Here is a 19915-nt window from a genome sequence, read left to right as displayed (position 1 = left end):
GTCCACGAGAGTTCCTTGCCAACGTCACTCAGCGTTTACCCAAGAAACACAAGACGCCGCCAGGAGGAAATTAGAGCTTGGCTCAAGGAACAGGTGAAGAGAGGATGGACTTCGATTCGATGCAAAAGTAAGCGAAAGTCACGATAGGCATTGGCATGCCAAGAAAGCCTCGGCAGGAAACGCGTCAAAGGTCAGTCGCGGCCCTGCTTCAACTCTTGGACTTTTTGCCTTGTTTTCCCGCTTTGTGAAAGCAGTGTCACTAAAAGGTTCGGCCTGCAGTTTGGAACAAGTCCACTTCCAGACGTCGTGTACCTTCCACAGGTTCCTACCTGTTACTCCACTCTAGAGCCGCTACGACTCCCAAGCTTCCAGACTTCTAGACCCCGAATTAGGATTGCGCAAACCACAACCATGTCTCTGTGTATCAACAGACTTCAAGAGGAGCGCAAGCAATGGCGCAAAGACCATCCATTCGGCTTCTATGCCAAACCGGCACGAGGCGCAAACGGTGTCACAGATCTGAAGGTATGGGAGGTCGGCATTCCAGGCAGGTCAGGCACAATCTGGGCAGGCGGACTCTTCAAGTTGACCATAACCTTCCCTGACGAGTATCCTACGAAGCCACCAAAGTGTAAGTTGTCGCATAGCATTCAATGGAACACATCAGCAGCTAACAGCCACAGGCAAGTTCACACCACCTCTATTTCACCCGAACGTCTATCCATCCGGCACGGTCTGTCTCTCCATTCTGAATGAGGAAGAAGGCTGGAAACCAGCAATCACAATCAAGCAGATTCTTCTGGGCATCCAGGATCTGCTGAATGATCCCAATCCGGAGTCTCCAGCTCAAGCCGAAGCATACAATCTCTTTAAGAAGGACCGAGTAGCATACGAAAGGAAGATCAAATCTGTCGTCAAGGACAATCCGACTCCATGAAGCACAAATAGCGGCACATCGCATGGGTTGACGGCGCTGGAGGCTTCATGTTTCTTTTTTAGCAGGGCGCAGGGTGCAACCACGGTTGGCACGGATATTACGATGGCACGATGGCAATGAATTTATGAGCAAAGCTGTATTGGTATTCTGCAGTAACAGCGTGGATGAGGCGAGAATGGTAACAGGGGACATTTCGATGGCTTCACTCCAACACCGTGACTCGGAGGAATGTGCTGCCCGATTGGGCAAAGCGTGGGGGTACGAGCTTCTCAACGCGTGTGGCGTGGGCGCGATAGGCGCGCGATACCATCTGCGGGGCTGTTTACTTAAGAATCACCAAATTCTCAAGCCAATCCACGTCTTCACATTCCACACGAACCTGACCTTTTGCTGTTGCCGAGAGTCATGAGCTGCCAAAAGTGAGGGCAAGTCCTCCAATTCCTCAGATGTCAGGTACTGGACGGAGCTGTCGCGTGCCTGTCGCTCACCCGATAATCGGAACGAGGTCAAAGTTCAAGCTTATTTTTCGCCGACGAGCACCCTATGACGCTCCACACAATATTTTGTCTACAGAACCAGCTCAAGACGACGGGATCAATTTTGGTTGTCCAGCCATACACCCCACTGATAGAGTTGCTTATCTTATGTCGATGCCACATGCGCGTCGCTGTCCTTCTTTCCCATTCTTGACTCACCTCTGCGCTGTCATTTGGTGAAGTAGACCTTCATTTTCCTGTCTCTCACTTGCTTCTGCCACTTCTTGCATCTTCTCCTCACTAACCTTGCAAACACCCCAAGATGTGTGGAATATTTGCCTGCCATGGGTATGTTCCTTCTGCTCGCTGTGAGTTCTTGTCTAACTGTCACTTAGCCATCCCAACGTTGCCGAGTTCAAGACCAAAGCACTACAATGTGTCAAGTGCCTTCGACACCGAGGACCAGATTGGTCTGGCAACTGGATTGGCAACAACACCATCCTTTGCCACGAACGCCTTAGTATAGTGGGCGTGGACTCGGGTGCTCAGCCACTGGTCAACGATGACAGCACAATAGCTCTAGCCGTCAATGGCGAGATTTACAACCACAGAATAATACGAAAGACCATCAAGCAGCCATACACCTTCAAGACACACTCAGATTGCGAAGTCATCATCCCACTCTACCAGCAGTATGGTCTTGATGCGCCGAAACACCTGGATGGCATGTTCTCTTTTGTGCTTTACGACAAGGAGCAGGACCGAACAATAGCAGCCAGAGATCCAATTGGCATTACTTCCTTCTATATCGGTCGCAACAGTCAGACACCAGGCGCTGTTTACTTCGCTTCGGAATTGAAGGCTCTTGCGCCTGTGACAGACCAGATCGACTTCTTCCCTCCAGGTCATGTATACGATTCGAAAACGGACAAACTCACAAGGTATTTTGAGCCGACCTGGTGGGATGGAGACAGAGTGCCGGACACGCCAATAGACTACAAGCTAATCAGAAAGACCCTGGAGCGATCAACACTGAAGCGTCTCATGGCTGAAGTGCCGTACGGTGTGCTCCTGTCTGGCGGCCTCGACTCGAGCTTGACAGCCTCGATCGCGCAGCGGGAGACCCTCAGACAGCAAGCGCTGGCCACCGCACAAACCAACGGCCACAAAGAGAACTCAATTAACAGCCTAGTCGGGATCGATGATGAGGAGGGCGGCCTCAACACAGTAACCTTCCTCCCGCAACTACATTCCTTCTCGATAGGGCTGCCAGGTGCACCAGACACAAAAGCTGCGCTTGAGGTAGCCAAATTCCTAGGCACGATACACCACGACATGACATTCACCATACAAGAAGGTCTCGATGCCCTCAGCGATGTAATCTATCATCTCGAAAGCTTTGACGTGACCACGATTCGAGCCTCCACGCCGATGTACCTCCTCAGCCGAAAAATCAAGGCAATGGGTGTGAAAATGGTGCTGTCAGGAGAAGGAAGTGACGAAATATTTGGTGGATACTTATACTTCCATAACGCTCCCAACAAGGCAGAGTTCCACAAAGAGACGGTAAGAAGAGTCAAGAACCTACATCTGTCGGACTGCCTTCGTGCCAACAAGTCGACTTCTGCATGGGGACTGGAAGCACGAGTGCCATTCTTGGACAAGCAGTTCCTCGAGGTGTGCATGAACATTGATCCTCAGGAGAAGATGTGCACACCGGACAGAATCGAGAAGTACATCCTGCGGAAAGCATTCGATACCTCTGACGAGCCGGATGTGAAGCCTTACCTGCCTGATCACATTCTTTGGCGGCAGAAGGAACAATTCAGTGACGGCGTCGGATATGGCTGGATTGATGCTCTGAAGGATAATGCTGAAGTGCATGTGACGGACGAGATGATGAAGAACCCAAAGCCTGAATGGGGAAGTGATGTACCTGACAGCAAAGAAGCGTACTGGTATAGGACTATGTTCGACCAGCACTTCCCGCAATACTGTGCCAGCACTGTGATGAGATGGACGCCGACCTGGTCAGAACAGACAGATCCTTCTGGACGAGCCATTGCGACGCACGTTGCGAAATACAAGGAGAAGAAGTAAGGGCGACATGATATCGGGGCTGCGGCGCAGGCGGACATATTTCGGCATGAACGTTCTGAAATGGCTAAGGGTGCTTGGAAGGCGTTGGCACTTGCTATGTACATTTGCAACATTTGGAAAGCTTTTTGTGTACATTCAGGAGCTGGACACACGAGATCTTGCATGAAAGCTGAGGATGGCTATCATTGTGATGCGGAAAAGCACAACAGATAGCTTCTTTTAGTAATGAGTTTGCTAGCTCACAGTAATAGCGAAAAGTCCACTTGAATTAGGCCGCTGCCATCATGTCATCTATCATCTCTCATTCTTGCGCCCTCGCTCTTAGTCTGGATGATTGTTCAACTGCTTCACTCCCGTACGTGAAACTGACAGCCAAAACAGAAGTGGATGCAGAGCATGAGGTGAAGAGGCAATTTCCGATTGGACACAGCAACCACCGGCGCAGTCGCGAGCTGTTGGACGCTAGCTTCTCCGAAAAATCGCGATCGGCACCTCCTGCAACTGCAACTGCGACTGCACCTCACGCTCCGTTCTCCGTGCTTTCCCAAAACTTCGAATTGACAACAATCATCGCAACTACAACCCTTCCATACTCATCCCCTATCTTCACATCCTCGTCGTCAAGATGGCCATTCCAGTCCCCTTCTCGGATATCTCGAAGCCTGTCAACGATGTCAGCGCATTCCTCCTCCCGAGCTATCACCTTGTGCTAACATGAGCTACAGCTGTTGAACAAGGACTTCTACCACACCTCAGCTGCTGCGCTTGAGGTCAAGAGCAAAGCACCGAATGGTGTCAACTTCACCGCCAAGGGTCGAAGCGCACATGATGGCCCAATCACCGGATCGGTAGGACTTTTCATATTACGTCGGCACTTCAGGATAGCACATACTAATAGGGCTACCCAGCTCGAGGGGAAATACACCGATAAGGCTTCAGGTATGTCAAAACTTTAGGAGGCACACGAGTAGGAATACTGACCGCTTGACAGGTCTCGCACTGACCCAAACGTGGACGACTGCCAACTCCCTCGACACCAAGATTGAGCTTGAAGACAACCTTACCAAGGGTCTGAAAGCTGAGATCCTTACCAACTACCTCCCAGCAAAGCAATCCTACGGCGGCAAGCTCAACCTCTACTACAAGCAGCCATCAGTCAACACCCGACTGTTCACCGACCTTTTCAAGGGCCCAATCGCAACCTTCGATGCCACAGTCGGTCACGAGGGTTGGGTTGTCGGTGCTGAGGGTGGCTACGATGTTGGCAAGGCCGCCATCACAAGATACGCTTTGGCTGCGGGATACTCCCAGCCTACATATGCTGCCTCTATCACCGCCACAAACAACCTGAGCATCTTCTCTGCTGCATACTACCACAAGGTCAACACCGAAGTTGAGGCTGGTGCCAAGGCTACATGGGATTCGAACGCTGGCCCAAACGTCGGTATGGAAGTTGCGACCAAGTACAAGCTTGACCCCAGCTCTTTCGCAAAGGTAGGCAATATTTCGGACTTCAGAAGAGGAATGCTGACAATTCATGATAGGCCAAGATCAACGACAAGGGTATTGCCGCTCTCGCCTACAACGTCAAGCTCAGCACCGGTGTCACTCTCGGTGTTGGTGCCTCTGTCGACACCCAGAACTTCAAGGAGTCGGCCCACAAGGTCGGTGCTTCCTTCACATTTGAGGGTTAAGCACCATGTTAGAGCGATCATTGGGCGCAGTGAGGATGCAGCGCCGAAAACAGAAAAGTGTACAGAACAGCTATAGAAGATGTGTTTCGTAAGCGAGCGTAGGCATTGAGCGCTGCAGGAGATGTTATTTGTGGACTTTCCAGGCTAGCGTTCTATCTCGAATTGAATGTCTAAACACTTTTCAAGCAATACCAATTGAACTCGTTTGTGCCTGCCCAGTAGAATTTTTTTTTCGTATAATGCCACAAATATGCATCCAGCGCTCTTTCCAGGGCTAATAATACGTGCCTGCCCCAACCTGGCTCATGGTTGGGTTACTGGGCTGTTCCTTCTCTGCATACCAAGACAACGAATGCACAAAGATTTTCTCTCGTGCTTCCACCCGCCTTCATTATATACTTCCACGCCCGCATAATCAATCTGACACGATAACCCTACGCATTGCCCCCTCCACCTCCATCACGACACCACCCTCCTCCCATCCCCCCTCCTACTCCCATCCCCCCTCAACAAACCCCCTCTTGGACCCCCACTCATCCTATTAACCATAGTCCCCACCCCAACCCCAAACGCCACAACCGCACTAACAACCACAAACCGCCCCCAGAAATTACTCTGCTCCTCCGCATACTGCTGTGCCGCCGCCATCTCTGCCGCGCGCCTCGACTGCCGCCTTTGATCCTCAGCGCTCTGCGTGCGGTAGACGGGGGTGGGGTTAAACGTTGGGTCCCATCTGCCTGCCTCCGCGAACTGACTCGCGTCGAAAGTACCAGCTTGGGACTGGGTACCGGCGGACCATGCCGCCTGTTCCCGCCTCATCTGTTCCTCCTCATTCGCAGCGGCGTTCGCGTAGAAAGATGGTGGCGGCCCGCGGAATGTACCGCGGCGTTTACTCAGGCCTGTTGCGGGGCGGGAGCCAGCGTATGTTCCGCTGCGGTTACTGCGGCTGCGAGGACGGAACCGTGGCATGACGTCGCGGTCGTACTGTTTTCGCTTGGATTCATTGCCCAGGACGGTGTAGGCTTCGCTGACCTCGGAGAAGCGCTCGCTTGCGTTGGGGTCGTGTCTGTTTACGTCCGGGTGGGTTTCGCGGGAGAGGGTGTAGAAGCGCTTTTTGATGTCGGAGCGGGTTGCGTCGGGTGGGACGCCGAGGATGTCGTAGTGGGATTTCTCTGTGGAGAGAGGAGGGGTCGTGGTGAAGGGGCGGTGGTGTGGAATTGAGAATGGCCTGGGCCTGGGAGAGCGAGGAAGTGCTCTCCTGGTGAGGCGCGTGTTATGAGTTGGGAGGGGACATGGTTGTGTAGGTGCCAACGAGCGTGTGGCAGAGATGAAGGGGCGACTGATCATGCTTCATGCTTGATGTGCCTCTGGGAAGCTATCGGTGGAGAGCACGACTGCGACTTTGAATGTAGAGGTCAGGGAGACTGACCGGGACTTTTTGAGCATGCGAGCTTGAGTGAACGTCATCATTGAATTGTAGGCGAAACTGCGGCCTGGAGATCCGGGCATCAATCGGAGGACGATGGTCGCGGATCCCCGCTTGCTGATGCCTCAGGCTAACAATGAATTTGTTCTTCTGGAGGACCCCACACTACGAATACTCATTGTATTCGACCTCGAGGACGAAATCTGTGCACTCCTCGACTCTCAAATCAAGGCGATACTCACCATGGCCGCCAAAACAGCAGATCAGCTCTCAGAGCTGAAGCTGAACGGCTCAACCGACAAATCAACCACAAAAACGAAGGGCACAAATGGCACAACAGCAGACGCATCAGATCAAGACTCAGACGACGCCGACGAAGACGACGCAGCCGATGCAGGTGCCGCAAACACCGCAGGAACAGGCGACAAGAAAAAGAAGAAGAAGAAGAAGAAGGCCAAGAAGAAGAAGGCTGGTGCTGGTGCTGGTGCAAAAGTACAGTCTGATCCTCCTCGGGTACCCGTGTCGCAGCTCTTTCCGAACAATACATATCCTGTTGGGCAGGAGGTCGAGTATCAAGGGGACCAGCAGTACAGAACCACGAATGAGGAGAAGAGACATCTTGATAGGATGAGGAATGATTTCCTGGCGGAGTATAGACAGGGTGCTGAGATACATCGGCAGACGAGGGCGTGGGCGCAGAAGAGTATTAAGCCTGGTATGACGCTGCATGAGATTGCGGAGGGGATTGAGGATTGTACGAGGGCTCTTACTGGTCACCAGGGGCTGGAGGAGGGTGATGGGCTGATTGCTGGTGTGGGTTTCCCTACGGGTCTGAGCATAAATCATTGCGCTGCCCATTATACGCCGAATACTACGTCGAAGCCGTGGGTGTTGGGCGAAAAGGACGTCCTCAAGGTTGACTTTGGCGTACACATCAACCAGAGAATCGTGGATAGGTAAGCACCCCCCCTACACATCCACCCAGCAATCAGTGGATACTAACAACCAACCTCAGCGCATTCACAATGACCTGGGACCCCACCTACGACAACCTCCTCGCAGCCGTTAAAGACGCAACAAACACCGGCGTAAAAGCCGCCGGCATCGACGTGCGTGTCGGGGAAATCGGCGAACAAATCCAAGAAGCAATGGAATCCTACGAAGTCACCATAGACGGCAAGACATACCCCGTCAAATCGATCAAGAATTTGAATGGGCACGATATAGTCCAGGGCTCTATCCACGGCGGGAAGAGTGTGCCGATCGTGAAGAGCAACGACCAGACGAAGATGGAAGAAGGCGAGATCTTCGCCATTGAGACATTCGGAAGTACGGGGCGGGGATATGTCCAGGATGATATGGAGGTATCTCACTATGCGTTGAGACCCGATGCGCCGAATGTGCCATTGCGGGTGAGTAGTGCGAAGAGTCTGTTGAGTGTTATCAAGAAGAACTTTGGGACGTTACCGTGGTGTAGACGGTACTTGGACAGGTTGGGACAGGAGAAGTATTTGTTGGGCTTGAATAGTCTGGTGAGTAATGGGATTGTGCAGGATTATCCGCCGTTGGTGGATCAGAAGGGGTGTTATACGGCGCAGTTTGAGCATACGATTTTGTTGAGGCCGAATTGTAAGGAGGTGGTTAGTAGGGGGGATGATTATTGAGGCTGAGGAGAGGCACTGATACTGGTGTGTTTGGGATATTGTCTGATGCTGAGGAAAGTGATTCAGGGCAGATTTGCAGGACTGTGAGTGAGTTATGCTGCCAACCCTACAGGTATTGCTATGCGGGATCAAGCGTTCGCTTGGGAGCAGGCATTGTGATTCGACCCATAGGAGAGTGGTGGGTTCAGCATTGAAAGAGTTGATTAGACTACGGCAGACGGCTTCTGGATAGAAGCATGTCATTGAATGACGAAAATGGAACGAACTGAACGACACAAGGACATAGACGCGGGAGCAAGTGGGCGTTCGTTGGTACATGAATAGAGAACACACAGCGTGGTTTGCAACTCTGTGACTTCCAAGACTGCTTGTGGGCTGTCACCGCTGCTCAGCAGTAGCTTTCTCCGCCCATGACCTCTCTAGTCTTCCTTCCGGCTTATTGCCTTTCTGCATCGCAGGTTGAGTGATTGGCCGATGTGCCCCCCTGCTCCGTCTGTATTGCTATCGTTATCATGCTTCTTGCAATCATGTTCACAAGTATTGCCCCTGGACAGTGGATAATAGAAGTAGGAAAGTACAAGTCGTCATGGTCAAGATTGACTTTCCACTCCGATGTTCGGAACCGCAATTTTTATTTTCCAGCATTTCTTGACTGCTTCTGAGCAGTGGGAAACACGAGATTTTGTATGGAGCGTTCTTTTTTAAGCATCTAGAAATACAGAATTCCCGAACAGCCTCCACGCTTGTGGACATCTTTCCGCCTGCTGCAGTGAACGTGCCAGAGAGAGCCTCTAGACTTCCCAGGAAGAGTGCCAAGAATCACGAACAGTCATAATTGTTGCCAGCAGACACGGACAGCTCTTTCTAAATACTACAAACACTCGAGCCTTGAACATCTCTGGGATACCGGCAATTACAAGCAGTTTCGGATACTCTTGAACAGTCAAAACTCGCAAAGACATCCACCTCACACCACCAAGCCCACAAGGCTCTACAAACCCCCCAACCACCACCATGTCAACCTTCGGCACCCACTTCCGCGTCACAACCTACGGCGAATCCCACTGTCGCTCAGTAGGCTGCATAGTCGACGGCGTCCCACCCGGTCTCCCCATAACAGAAGCCGACATCCAACCACAAATGACACGAAGGAGACCAGGCCAGTCAGCTCTAACCACACCACGAAACGAAAAGGACAAAGTCGAGATCCAGTCCGGCACCGAGTTCGGCATCACACTCGGCACACCAATTGCAATGATGGTACGCAACGAAGACCAACGACCACACGACTACGGCGGTGGTGGGAAAAGCGACATGGACAGTTTCCCTCGGCCGAGTCATGCTGATTTCACTTATCTCGAGAAATACGGCGTCAAGGCTAGCAGTGGTGGTGGCAGGAGTAGTGCACGGGAGACGATAGGTAAGCACAGACTCTCCATTTCACCCACCCGTGATTCATCCGACCAACTAACACGAACCTCCAGGCCGCGTCGCAGCAGCAGGAATAGCAGAAAAATACCTCACCCTCTCCCACAGCGTCTCGATCGTCGCCTGGGTCAGCGGCGTCGGCAGCGAACACCAATTCCCGCCCACAGCCCAACACCCAACCTACGCAACGCAACCCGAATTCCTCTCCCTAATCGACACCGTAACCCGTGAGAAAGTCGATTCCTTCGCGCCCATCCGCTGTCCAGACTCCGCCTCCGCAGCCCGCATGACGAAAACAATCGAACAATTCCGCGATGCGCATGACAGTATAGGCGGCACCGTAACCTGCGTGATTCGGAATTGCCCGATTGGTTTGGGTGAGCCGTGTTTCGATAAGTTAGAAGCTACACTTGCGCACGCGATGTTGTCCCTCCCCGCTACGAAAGGCTTCGAAATTGGAAGTGGCTTCGGCGGCTGCGAAGTCCCAGGGAGCACCCATAATGATCCGTTCTTCGTTGATCCAACCACGGGCAAACTTCGTACACGAACGAATAACAGCGGTGGGATCCAAGGCGGTATCAGCAATGGAGCACATATCTACTTCCGTGTTGCATTCAAGCCACCGGCGACGATCGGACAGCAGCAAGCCACGGCGAGATATGGAGGGGAGGAAGGGGTGTTGGAGGCGAAGGGACGACATGATCCCTGTGTTGTGCCGAGGGCGGTGCCGATTGTGGAGGCGATGGCTAGTTTGGTGGTTATGGATGCGTTGATGGGGCAGGTTAGTAGGGAGGGGATGAGGAGTAGATTGCCGGCGTTGGAGGGCAAGATGAGCGGGATGATGTTGGGGGTTGGTGAGAGTGGGACGAATGCGAATTCGGGGGATGTGGCGAGGGTGGTTAATGGGGGTGGAGATGGGGAGGGGAAGTAGAGGTGGTGAGGGAGTGAGTAATGTTTGTGACGAAAAGCAGCATAGACAATAGATCGTGTTCGGACATGAAAGTCACTGGGCGGACATTGTGTGAGGCGCGATCAGTGAATCGATAGCTCTATGGTATCTACTACCGAATATGAGTCTCGGATTTCGATCTCGTGCGTCATGTCGACTACTTGCTGGCAGCTCGCACTGTGGCGTGGTATAACATAGGTACACAAAAGCGCAGGAGATAGCGGCGTGGCAGATCGCGCCTTCGTAAGGGATCCTGACGAAGCTTGCACATCCATCGTGGGATCTGTACTTTTCGCGCCATCTGAATGGATGAGCGCATAGCCAGGAAAGTATCGCCTTTCTTGCAACCCGGCATGACACTTTCTTTGATATCCAGTACCGATTCCTGCGATCCGACGTTCCCATCAGACATATTGGCGATCAGCTAGGTAGCCTGTTTCTGCTCGGCCGATGGATTATTGTCTATGATTGCAACCAATGCAAGCGTGCTCGTACTGTACGTCTAGGAGAGCCCCGTGCTTTCCGAGAGCAGATATCGAATGATGGTCCATCCGCCGATCTAGCACAGGTAGTGCCAGCATAGTCTTGGTCCAGGTGCAATATTTTGAATCAGCGATACACTGAAGACATGGTCGGGATTCTCAGGTTGGTCTGTCTGAGCGATAGCCGTAAACTTGCTGCCAAGGAAAGATGAGGATTTGAAATCACACGACTGGATCTGGAGATGGATCAGAGGTTGTCCGTCGAGGTGAGCAGTGTCTTGGGTCAAGGTCCTGTCCCTGGTATTGTGACCCTAGCTGCAGCCGGGGTTGAGTCCATTGAGACACAGGATGTAGGATGGTGCGGCACTGTTCCACGTAGAGGGAACGGTGCCATTTGGCTGCCGATGAGTGATCATTTGAGCTTGTCAAGTCTATGCGTAACAAGAGAGGCCGCTTAATAATGGGAGTGGAGCTAAAGACTGGCCGTGCCTCTCGACTCGAACGGCAGTTGAAACACTATCAATCCGGCTGCTATGAATAGTGCGCCGCTGACATAGACTGGAGCAGAAGTCGTCAGATCTGCAAACATTGCAATGATGGGCTTTGGGGTTCAATGGTCAGCATACCGTGAGGCGAGGAGAGATGCGAAACAAGCACTTACCGCCATAATACCAAAGACACGGTTCGCACTAGCAGTAAGGGCATTCCCTGTGCCACGGTCCTTGGTAGGGAAGATCTCCGGCGTGTATGAATAGAGCACTGCATACCTATGTCCACAATCAGCATGATTCTCACCGTCTGAAGAAGTCTGTAAACTCACATGACATTGCTGAAGAAGTTGTATGCGCAATTCCATCCCAACAGAGCATCCGAAGTCTGCGCAGTTGTCGACGCATACAGGAACGCACCAGTCAATGCAGTAGCGCACCCTAGCGTACCTTTCCTGCCAAATCCTTTCAGCTCGACGAGTGCACCGCCAAGCAGGGCACCCGGCACACCGAGTGTAGCGATGATCAGACTGTTCCGGTATGTGATGTACGTCGAGCCATCACCAAACTCGACGCCTCGCAGGGTTTGCAGATATGGTAGAAAAGCGTTGTAAAGCGGGTATCCGAGACCAATAAACGCCCACACAGCCATGATGGATGTAGTCGACCAAGCTAGTGTCTTCGTTGCAAACAGTGCGCGTACGTGCGTGAACTTGAGGGCTTCGAGACGACGTGCGACTGCGTCCTTGGCACCGGTGCGCGCCTGGTACCCTGACGGCTCACAAGCTCTGAGATCTTCGATCGTAAGGTCGGAGGTCTTGCCGTTGCGTTTTGCGACTTCGTGAACGGTCTTGACAGCCTCTTCGTCTTGACCTTGACCCATCAAATATTTGGGTGACTCGAAAATAGTGAAGCATAGGAATCGTAGTGCAAACATGATTAAAGTAATGCCGCCCATTGCAATGAGGAAATAGCGCCAGCCCATATTCTCAGATTTCGTGCAGTTTGTATCAGTCTGCTGACATGTCATGTTCCCGAGAAGAGGCCATGCGATCAGTGTTGCGACGACCTGAGCTATGGCCCAATCGATCGACAAGATCGTCAGAAGATACTGGTGGGAGCCGGGGAGAAATTCTAGGAAGACTGCAGAATCAACTGGCAAATTGCCTCCGACTCCGAACGACCAGAACGCTGCGAATATACCGGCTGCTGCGAAGTTCGGTGAACCAGCTGCGATCATGCCCCATACTGCAGTGAGGCCAAGTGTGAGGTTGAAAGCCCACTTCCGACCTGCGATATCAGCGTAGAAGCCCCTGCGCACAGACATTAGTAATCCTGTAACGACAAAACCAAAAATGGAAGGGGTGCTGGGGATATAGCGCTTAGATGCTTGAGCCGAAACACATCGTGCATTGTGTCCTAAGCATCAAGCATTGTGTAAGGCTTGTTGAGGGTTGGACTGTGACATATCATTCAGGGTAACCAACCAGAAGACGGCGCCCGCAAGGAGACCTATGTTCTGAGCCAGCGAGAATAACGGTGGACGGGAGACAATGAATTCGTTCGTGACCGGCGTCAAGATGAGCGATGTGACTATGGGCCAAAGGTTGTCGCTTGCCCAGCCAAAACCGACTACAATGAACAGCTGCCATTGGTACCATCCCATACCGATATCTTGGATCTATTCAGTGGTCAGCTCATACGGTCCTTGCATAAGCGACGAAATCGCGTACAGCACGATTCAGCACTCGTGCTTTCGCCTCATAGATGGGGTCAATTTGACCCTTGGGAATCGTGCCCTTGTCATCAATGCCATGCGCGACATCTTCGCCGACAATAGAGCCTCTGGTCTCAACGTCCTGCTTTGAGTCGTCCATTGTAGCGTGCAATAGAGTTTGAGGCTGAATGTCCAGGAGATGCGGGGAGGAAGCTCATTTTGTGGAAGCAGCGACGAACCAGCTGTCGTGGAGGCCCCCAGCACCAAGTGGATGGCGTGCTACGACGGTAACCACATGTTGGCTTATGTGGTTGCTTCTTGAAGAGATCGCGCATGTACGATCCTGGTTAGCGAGAACGATTGCCGTTGCTTGTGCTTGTTCTACAGCTCACGCCATTTGCTGAGAAGCTCCAAAGATAAGGTGGGCTCGGTTGGCTGCCGGCAAGTGGCTTGGCGCAGACAGCTGGTGCGACGTCATGGTGGATGCATCAACTGAAGTTGATGCAGTGAAGTCGCGGGCTCTGTTAAAGTGATTGACGGCAGACATAGGGTAACGGCCACTGCGTCAAGTGCGCTGGTCCAAGTGGCGGGTATTCAGCTGGCATAAAGCAAGATCCACCACTCCCGAGAGCTTCAGAAACTGCTATAGAACCCTACGACACCATACGTGATTAGCTAGCATCGGCTTCCGGAGAGATCCTGGTGAGCAATATCGGTATATGGAGAGCCTCGAGTCGCTTAACACAACGAAAGCGCACGACACTTGCCACTAAATATTGGAGAATTGAGCGGAGCGACATGCTGACAAGCTCGATTGAATCGGCCTCGACCCGTCACTCTGGTCTACAATGGACAATGCTGTCCATAGCAGAGCCTAGCATTGATGTGCCTGGTGAAGACTTGGCATAAGTCAAGGACTGTAACAATACAAGACCTTCCGGGAACCCGGTAGCTGCAGGTAGAGCAATCGTAAGACGTGAATACCACCTTCCAGATCTTCCAGACGCAAAACGAGATGATCGTAGGTACACACGTCGGCTGAATCTAAGTCGTAGAATCCGCGATGCTCACCGTAGACTGCGTAGCTGCATAACTGTGATGAGAGGCTACCGCTAAATATATCGCCTGCGGAGCAGTTCTGGGTCGGCCGAACATGGCGTGGACAGCACAAGGACGCTGGGACTGCTCATGACAAAGTGATCTGAGTTGCTCAAATTCCGAGACGGAAGGGCCACTCTGAGGTTGGGGTGATGCAAGTGCTCATCGCAGCTCTGGAGGCAGGAAGCAGCAACGGAATGGAACCATCGCCGACTCAGTGTTCACATTGAGCTAGAATATCGGCCATATTCAACAGTTCATACCTTGAGCATACTCCTTATCCACTATCATTGGTAAAGACGCAAATGAGTAGGTCGCGACAAGTGCTGGAGGTAGAACCACTTGTCAAATTGCTCGCCGAGGCGACCTTTGGGACCAGATGCTGAAGGTCAATATTCGAACAGAGTCTTACTATCAGAGCTCTAGCTGGCCTTCACAAAGAGGAGAACGACGAGGGGACGCATTTACCTCTGTGCAATAGTTTGCAAGTTATCAAACATGAGTACAGCATAGAAGGCTATGCTTTTGCCGTAGGGGTGACAACGCCAAAGCTCGCGATGATGTCAACGCCTAGGCTGACGGACATTGGCGAGGTAAACAGTCCCCGGTGTATCCCACCCCAACAGCCATTCGCCCATCACTTCCGTGCAGCGATGCGAATGTAGGGTCATGCAGGCGACATGGGTAACTCGGGGAGCAAGATCTCCGCTCAGGACAGGTAAGTTTGGCAGTAGCAGTAACGTACAGCGGCTGACTCAATTACTAGGGCAATCCTGGACATGAAGAACCAACGAGATAAGCTCAGACAATACCAGAAGAAGATTACTGTCATCACGAATCGCGAGAAGGAGATCGCGAGAGTGTGTCTAGCCAAGGGCGAGAAAGAGAAGGCCCTTCTAGCGCTACGTCGGAAGAAATACCAGGAGTCACTTCTATCGCAAACCGATGCCCAGCTCGAACAGCTCGAGAAGCTAACCTCCAACGTTGAGTTTGCGTTGGTACAGAAAGATGTCGTCTTCGGTCTGCAGAGAGGGACTGAAGTCCTCAAGATGATCAATAAGGAGATGGGTGGTCTAGCATCAGTTGAGAAGATCATGGAAGATTCTACGGAGGCACGGCGCGAGCAGGAAGAGATCAGCGAAACGTTGGCTGGGCAGCTCAGCAATCAAGAGGAAGATGATGTTGAGGACGAGCTTGAGGCTCTGGAACGAGAAGTTGAGGGAGTGAAATTACCAGATGCGCCATCAAAGACTATCATTACAGACGGCGACCTGCCTAATGCACCCGAGACTGAACTTGACAAGGAACAGAAACGGAAGGAAAGAGCACGAGCAAGAAAAGCACAACTTGAAGCAGCTTGAAAACCCCAGGTGATGATTTATCACAACTACAACCTCGACCTCATTGTCCTAGCGATTGCTGGCCAGTATTCTGCAATCCCTGAATGACCTTGTGGTCATTCGGATTAGCAGCAGCCTCGTACAGAACACTAATCGGCTCTCTATTCAACGCCATGAAGTCACCCTTGAAGCCAAGGTAGAATACATGGGTTACATCCTCATCACCATCCGAATGGTTATCCTCGAAGAACATATCTATGGAAGTCGTTGTGTTCCAGTGAGCACGATTAAGTGGAATGTCGGCCACCTCGTTTGATCGTGGTAGATCAACGACCTGTGTTGGCTGGAGATCCGATGCAGTTCCAAAGTCCAAGTCGTCGCGGTTGCGGAACAGCTTAAGCTTACGAGGAGCGTTGGGCGTATCAGATGTTCGGACGAGGATGGAGTAGAGCTTGCACGAGCCGGCGAATCTGTTGATCACGTCAGTCGACAAGCCGAACAGGAGAGGATCAAGCCTACGGGATGTGCATCAGAAGCTGCTCATCGGCGTCACTTTCCAGAACCGGTGTATCTGAGAGTCGTTCTTGCCATTCCTTCTGAACAATGGCTGCGCCTGATCGAGATTCTGCTTCGTTCAAGGTACGAATTTTGTCAAACTGGATTTGTTTGTACAGATTCGACTGGAGCGCCGGCTCAAGATCATGAGAGTGGTCGTGTCCATCACCATGATTGTGCCGATCATGGTCATGGCTGTGGTGTTCATGCTCGCAGGACATGGCGGCTGGGACCTGCTATATATTTCAATCTGGTGGTGATTCAATTGTATCTGGTATTATTCCAGAGACGCAACTTAAGACTTAAAGTAGAACTTCAATCAGTCTCTCTGACGACCAGTATTCAATTCGCCTCGACGAACAGTTACTGTTTGCTACAGGCCAAAGGCACGTCACTAACGATGGTTCGAAGAGGGAAGGTGGCGCTTGCCTGGCTTACTAGCCTGAAATTGACATAGTGCCTCAAGGTGCAAACAAGGCAAAATTCGATGCGACTTCATGCTCCTGTTATCGCATTATACCATCTTCACCTCTTCGGCATGGTGAGCATTGAGGTGCAACTGCTTTGGGCCTCGCTATTACCTCCAGGAGCTCGAGAATGTTCCGAGCCAGCCGCGTCAGGATATAGTAGTTCATTCTGAGACAACCAGAAGCCTGATAACAAACACAGCCTTAACCCAAGCTGACCTATCGAGTCTTCCGAGCATGTCAACGGCGCCCTCAGACCAAGAAATTGCGCTTAACCGAGCTGTAGAGAAGTGTGGTGATAGGACATAGGATTGTGCCGTCGTGGATTGCTATCAACACGCGTTCGAGCATCTCAAGGCTAGGCTGGGGCAGAGATATCTTGGTTCAGGTGTAAGTGTTTCCTCGCCTGAGCAGTGAGAACCCATGTGGACACTTGCAGAAGTTATCACTGTATTCGAAAACACCTGAAACAATATGAAGCAGGCTGCAGAATAGTGGCAGGCTAGTCCCGTGACTGCATCTTTTTGTTATTGTACTTTCTCTGTATCCTTCACCCCCTCTATTCACACACAAACTTTTGTCGCTCTTTTGATCCAGTTCTTGCATACTTTCGTTTACCACATTCTTGATAACGTACCCTCTTTCCCGAATATCTACTCTTGTCAAGACCTCGAAACCCTCGTCTACGTTGCCCATGCGGTATTCAACTCTCCTCGCGGCCATCGCGCCTGCCTTTGTGGCAGGTCTCGACAACACCGCACAGAACTCGACCGTCACCGTTCAAGGTCAGACTACAACAAGAGTTGCGACCACTGTCTACTATGTCACTGTCAAGCCTGGCCCGGTCACAGAGGTCGCCGGGACCTCATGCGATACTTCTGGGTGCCCGCTGGGAGGTAAGATTACGTCGGTGTCAACACCACACAGTATGACTAATTTTTCTCAGCCTCCAGTATCTCGTACTCAAACGCCACTGCGACACCACTTGAGACAATCAGACTGACAAGCACAACTACTAGCCTTGTCACCAATGGTAAGCCCGCTTCATCTCTTGATTGCATATGCTGATTCCACATAGTCGTCACCCCACCAGACACGACCACGACCATCTACTCTGATATGTCTTCTGCCTCCTCCTGCAAGGCTTTGCTCCATCTAGTTGTGGCATAAGTTAACAGATTCCAGTATCCACGACTATCTCTTCCGAAAGCGATATTGCGTCTCAAATTACAACACCTGTCATGACCCTCACGGTCAGCCCTACACCTCCGCCAGCCGCTGCGAGCGAAATCCAGAGCATGACGCGTACCTTCGAATTCGGTCCCCTATCGACACTTGGGTGCTTCTCTGCATACGAACCCCTTACAGAAGATCATACAGATACCCACCAGTCTCTTGAGTCCTGCCAATCTGCTTGTGGCAACGAACATTACCCTATCATGGCACTTACTGCTGGCTCTGTATGCTATTGTGGTAACACTTCACCGGCACCCGACAAGCTAGTCGGCGATAATAAATGCGACGCACCTTGCAACGGAAAAAAGGAACAGACATGTGGTGGTATTGGATCTTGGCAGGTCTACTCCTTCGACTATCAACTCGACGGACCCGCCAACAAGGTCACACCTGCGCCAACGTGCTCCGCAAGCGTTGTGACTGTATATGTGACTGGGACTCCCGACCTCTCCACATCTACCTCCTCGACTCCACCGTATCTCAACACAAGCACAACGGCTTATCCTACCGGTTGGAGCTCTCCTAGAGGCAGTGGAATGACTAGTCATATATCGCCATCTACCATAATAGGTACCACATCGGCGACCACCGAGAGCGTGACGCCCGTCAAATCAACCAGCTCTGTAGTCCCAACTATTTCAAACCCAGCCACATCAACGAGAACAGCACCACCCTCGATAACGTCCTACCATGGATCGGCTGGTCGGGTCAGACCGCATGGGCTCTTTCTCCTTTTCGCAAGACTTCTCACTTTGAGCACTTTCGCTCAGGCGCAGGCTCTGGAAGAACGCTTCTACCCTTACCCAACACCAGTCAACGGTCCCCTTCCATCCGCCACCGGGGTGCCACCTGCGGTACGAATTGTCAGTGAGCCTCCTGCTCTCGAACCACCCATGGACACGGCCTCGATGATATCGGCAACCACAATGTCTACCACGACAGCGCCATCGCAGGCTCTATCGGGCTTCGCTACAGTGTTATCACCGGCCAACGATCCTGCATCGATCTCTTCCGCTCTATTGGCCACTCTCAGCTCTCCGTTGGGCCCCAGTGGAGAGCCTGCGTCAAGCATGACAGGTAGTCCTGACATACCTGCATCAATCAGCTCTGCCCTATCTGCAAGCCTCGGTCCTCCATCGGCTTACAGTGAAGAACCTGTACCAAGCATGACCCACGGACCTGGCACATTCGCTACATGGTGGACTTCAACACGAGACATGACTGTCACTCAGACCGTCACCGTCCCTGGCGTCGCAGGCAACGAAACAGGCGCACCTGCCACCATATTGACACTCACCTCGACCGTTCCGAGCGTGATCAACATCACGAGCGTTATAACTTCGATCGCATCCTCGACCAAGACAATGACATCCACAGAGATGGTGCAGATGACAATGACGACTCCTCCTTTCAGCAGTCCCGCCATGAGCGATACGCCCACCTCCGATGCCTCAATCTATCGACCTCAGGCACAAGATGCAGTTGTCCTCTTCAACATGCTAGCAGGCTGCGCAATGTTCGTGTACATCATGCACTTCATGTGAGAAGGATACAACCACAATGTTTCCATACCACGATCACGATCTCCACGAAGAAACGACATAATGAGCTGATACCCAAACACATGAATGAGGAGAAAGAGACACTATCTTCTTGAGAACAGGAAAAGTTCCATGAGTACTACGAAGGCCAAGGATATCTTCTTAGTCAGGCATGAATAGTGAATACAATACATAATAGTTTCTTGTATTATTTGTAAGTTTAAGTCATTTTGGGCTATGTTTATAACCCAAGAAGGCGGTTGCACACTAATACAGATCCTCTTTTTCATTTACTTCGTGCCTCGCTTACTATTTCT

At 51.8% G+C, this 19915-nt stretch overlaps 10 protein-coding genes across 10 annotated transcripts; 7 read left to right on the top strand and 3 right to left on the bottom strand.

Moving 5' to 3' along the window:
- Positions 1 to 411: 411 nt before the first annotated feature.
- hus5 (SUMO conjugating enzyme Hus5) lies at positions 412 to 937 on the top strand (the record flags this gene model as incomplete). Its single annotated transcript, XM_064878271.1, has 2 exons — positions 412 to 631; positions 684 to 937. The coding sequence occupies 2 exons, from the start codon at positions 412 to 414 to the stop codon at positions 935 to 937; spliced, it is 474 nt and encodes a 157-aa protein (XP_064725839.1).
- Positions 938 to 1735: 798 nt separating this feature from the next.
- ASN1 (asparagine synthetase) lies at positions 1736 to 3513 on the top strand (the record flags this gene model as incomplete). The annotated part of the gene is made up of 2 exons (XM_064878270.1): positions 1736 to 1761; positions 1809 to 3513. The coding sequence occupies 2 exons, from the start codon at positions 1736 to 1738 to the stop codon at positions 3511 to 3513; spliced, it is 1731 nt and encodes a 576-aa protein (XP_064725838.1).
- Positions 3514 to 4138: 625 nt separating this feature from the next.
- On the top strand, positions 4139 to 5207 carry POR1 (Mitochondrial porin; the record flags this gene model as incomplete). The annotated part of the gene is made up of 5 exons (XM_064878269.1): positions 4139 to 4186; positions 4239 to 4361; positions 4422 to 4452; positions 4505 to 5007; positions 5058 to 5207. 5 exons carry the CDS (start codon positions 4139 to 4141, stop codon positions 5205 to 5207), a joined length of 855 nt encoding a protein of 284 aa, XP_064725837.1.
- A 459-nt stretch (positions 5208 to 5666) lies between these two features.
- On the bottom strand, positions 5667 to 6674 carry PMZ80_009875 (uncharacterized protein; the record flags this gene model as incomplete). Its single annotated transcript, XM_064878268.1, has 2 exons — positions 5667 to 6435; positions 6637 to 6674. The coding sequence occupies 2 exons, from the start codon at positions 6672 to 6674 to the stop codon at positions 5667 to 5669; spliced, it is 807 nt and encodes a 268-aa protein (XP_064725836.1).
- Positions 6675 to 6729: 55 nt separating this feature from the next.
- Positions 6730 to 8297, top strand: MAP2 (Methionine aminopeptidase 2; the record flags this gene model as incomplete). Its single annotated transcript, XM_064878267.1, has 2 exons — positions 6730 to 7589; positions 7649 to 8297. The coding sequence occupies 2 exons, from the start codon at positions 6730 to 6732 to the stop codon at positions 8295 to 8297; spliced, it is 1509 nt and encodes a 502-aa protein (XP_064725835.1).
- Positions 8298 to 9311: 1014 nt separating this feature from the next.
- On the top strand, positions 9312 to 10656 carry ARO2 (bifunctional chorismate synthase/riboflavin reductase [NAD(P)H] aro2; the record flags this gene model as incomplete). The annotated part of the gene is made up of 2 exons (XM_064878266.1): positions 9312 to 9717; positions 9782 to 10656. The coding sequence occupies 2 exons, from the start codon at positions 9312 to 9314 to the stop codon at positions 10654 to 10656; spliced, it is 1281 nt and encodes a 426-aa protein (XP_064725834.1).
- Positions 10657 to 11628: 972 nt separating this feature from the next.
- Positions 11629 to 13521, bottom strand: PMZ80_009872 (uncharacterized protein; the record flags this gene model as incomplete). The annotated part of the gene is made up of 5 exons (XM_064878265.1): positions 11629 to 11757; positions 11818 to 11923; positions 11977 to 12957; positions 13132 to 13325; positions 13348 to 13521. The coding sequence occupies 5 exons, from the start codon at positions 13519 to 13521 to the stop codon at positions 11629 to 11631; spliced, it is 1584 nt and encodes a 527-aa protein (XP_064725833.1).
- Positions 13522 to 15139: 1618 nt separating this feature from the next.
- On the top strand, positions 15140 to 15820 carry VPS20 (Vacuolar protein sorting-associated protein 20; the record flags this gene model as incomplete). The annotated part of the gene is made up of 2 exons (XM_064878264.1): positions 15140 to 15177; positions 15226 to 15820. 2 exons carry the CDS (start codon positions 15140 to 15142, stop codon positions 15818 to 15820), a joined length of 633 nt encoding a protein of 210 aa, XP_064725832.1.
- Positions 15821 to 15860: 40 nt separating this feature from the next.
- On the bottom strand, positions 15861 to 16575 carry PMZ80_009870 (uncharacterized protein; the record flags this gene model as incomplete). Its single annotated transcript, XM_064878263.1, has 2 exons — positions 15861 to 16269; positions 16319 to 16575. 2 exons carry the CDS (start codon positions 16573 to 16575, stop codon positions 15861 to 15863), a joined length of 666 nt encoding a protein of 221 aa, XP_064725831.1.
- A 1431-nt stretch (positions 16576 to 18006) lies between these two features.
- Positions 18007 to 19601, top strand: wsc1_2 (Protein SLG1; the record flags this gene model as incomplete). The annotated part of the gene is made up of 1 exon (XM_064878262.1): positions 18007 to 19601. A coding segment is annotated over one exon (1595 nt), but the record flags the coding sequence as incomplete, so codon positions are not given.
- Between the last annotated feature and the right edge of the window lie 314 nt (positions 19602 to 19915).

Source organism: Knufia obscura, assembly GCF_036327395.1.
Source record: "Knufia obscura strain CCFEE 5817 isolate CBS 148926 chromosome Unknown scaffold_15, whole genome shotgun sequence".
In the NCBI taxonomy this organism is placed as follows: Eukaryota; Fungi; Ascomycota; class Eurotiomycetes; order Chaetothyriales; family Trichomeriaceae; genus Knufia; species Knufia obscura.
Note: the sequence above shows the minus strand (reverse complement) of the source record. Positions and strands in the feature narration are given on the sequence as shown.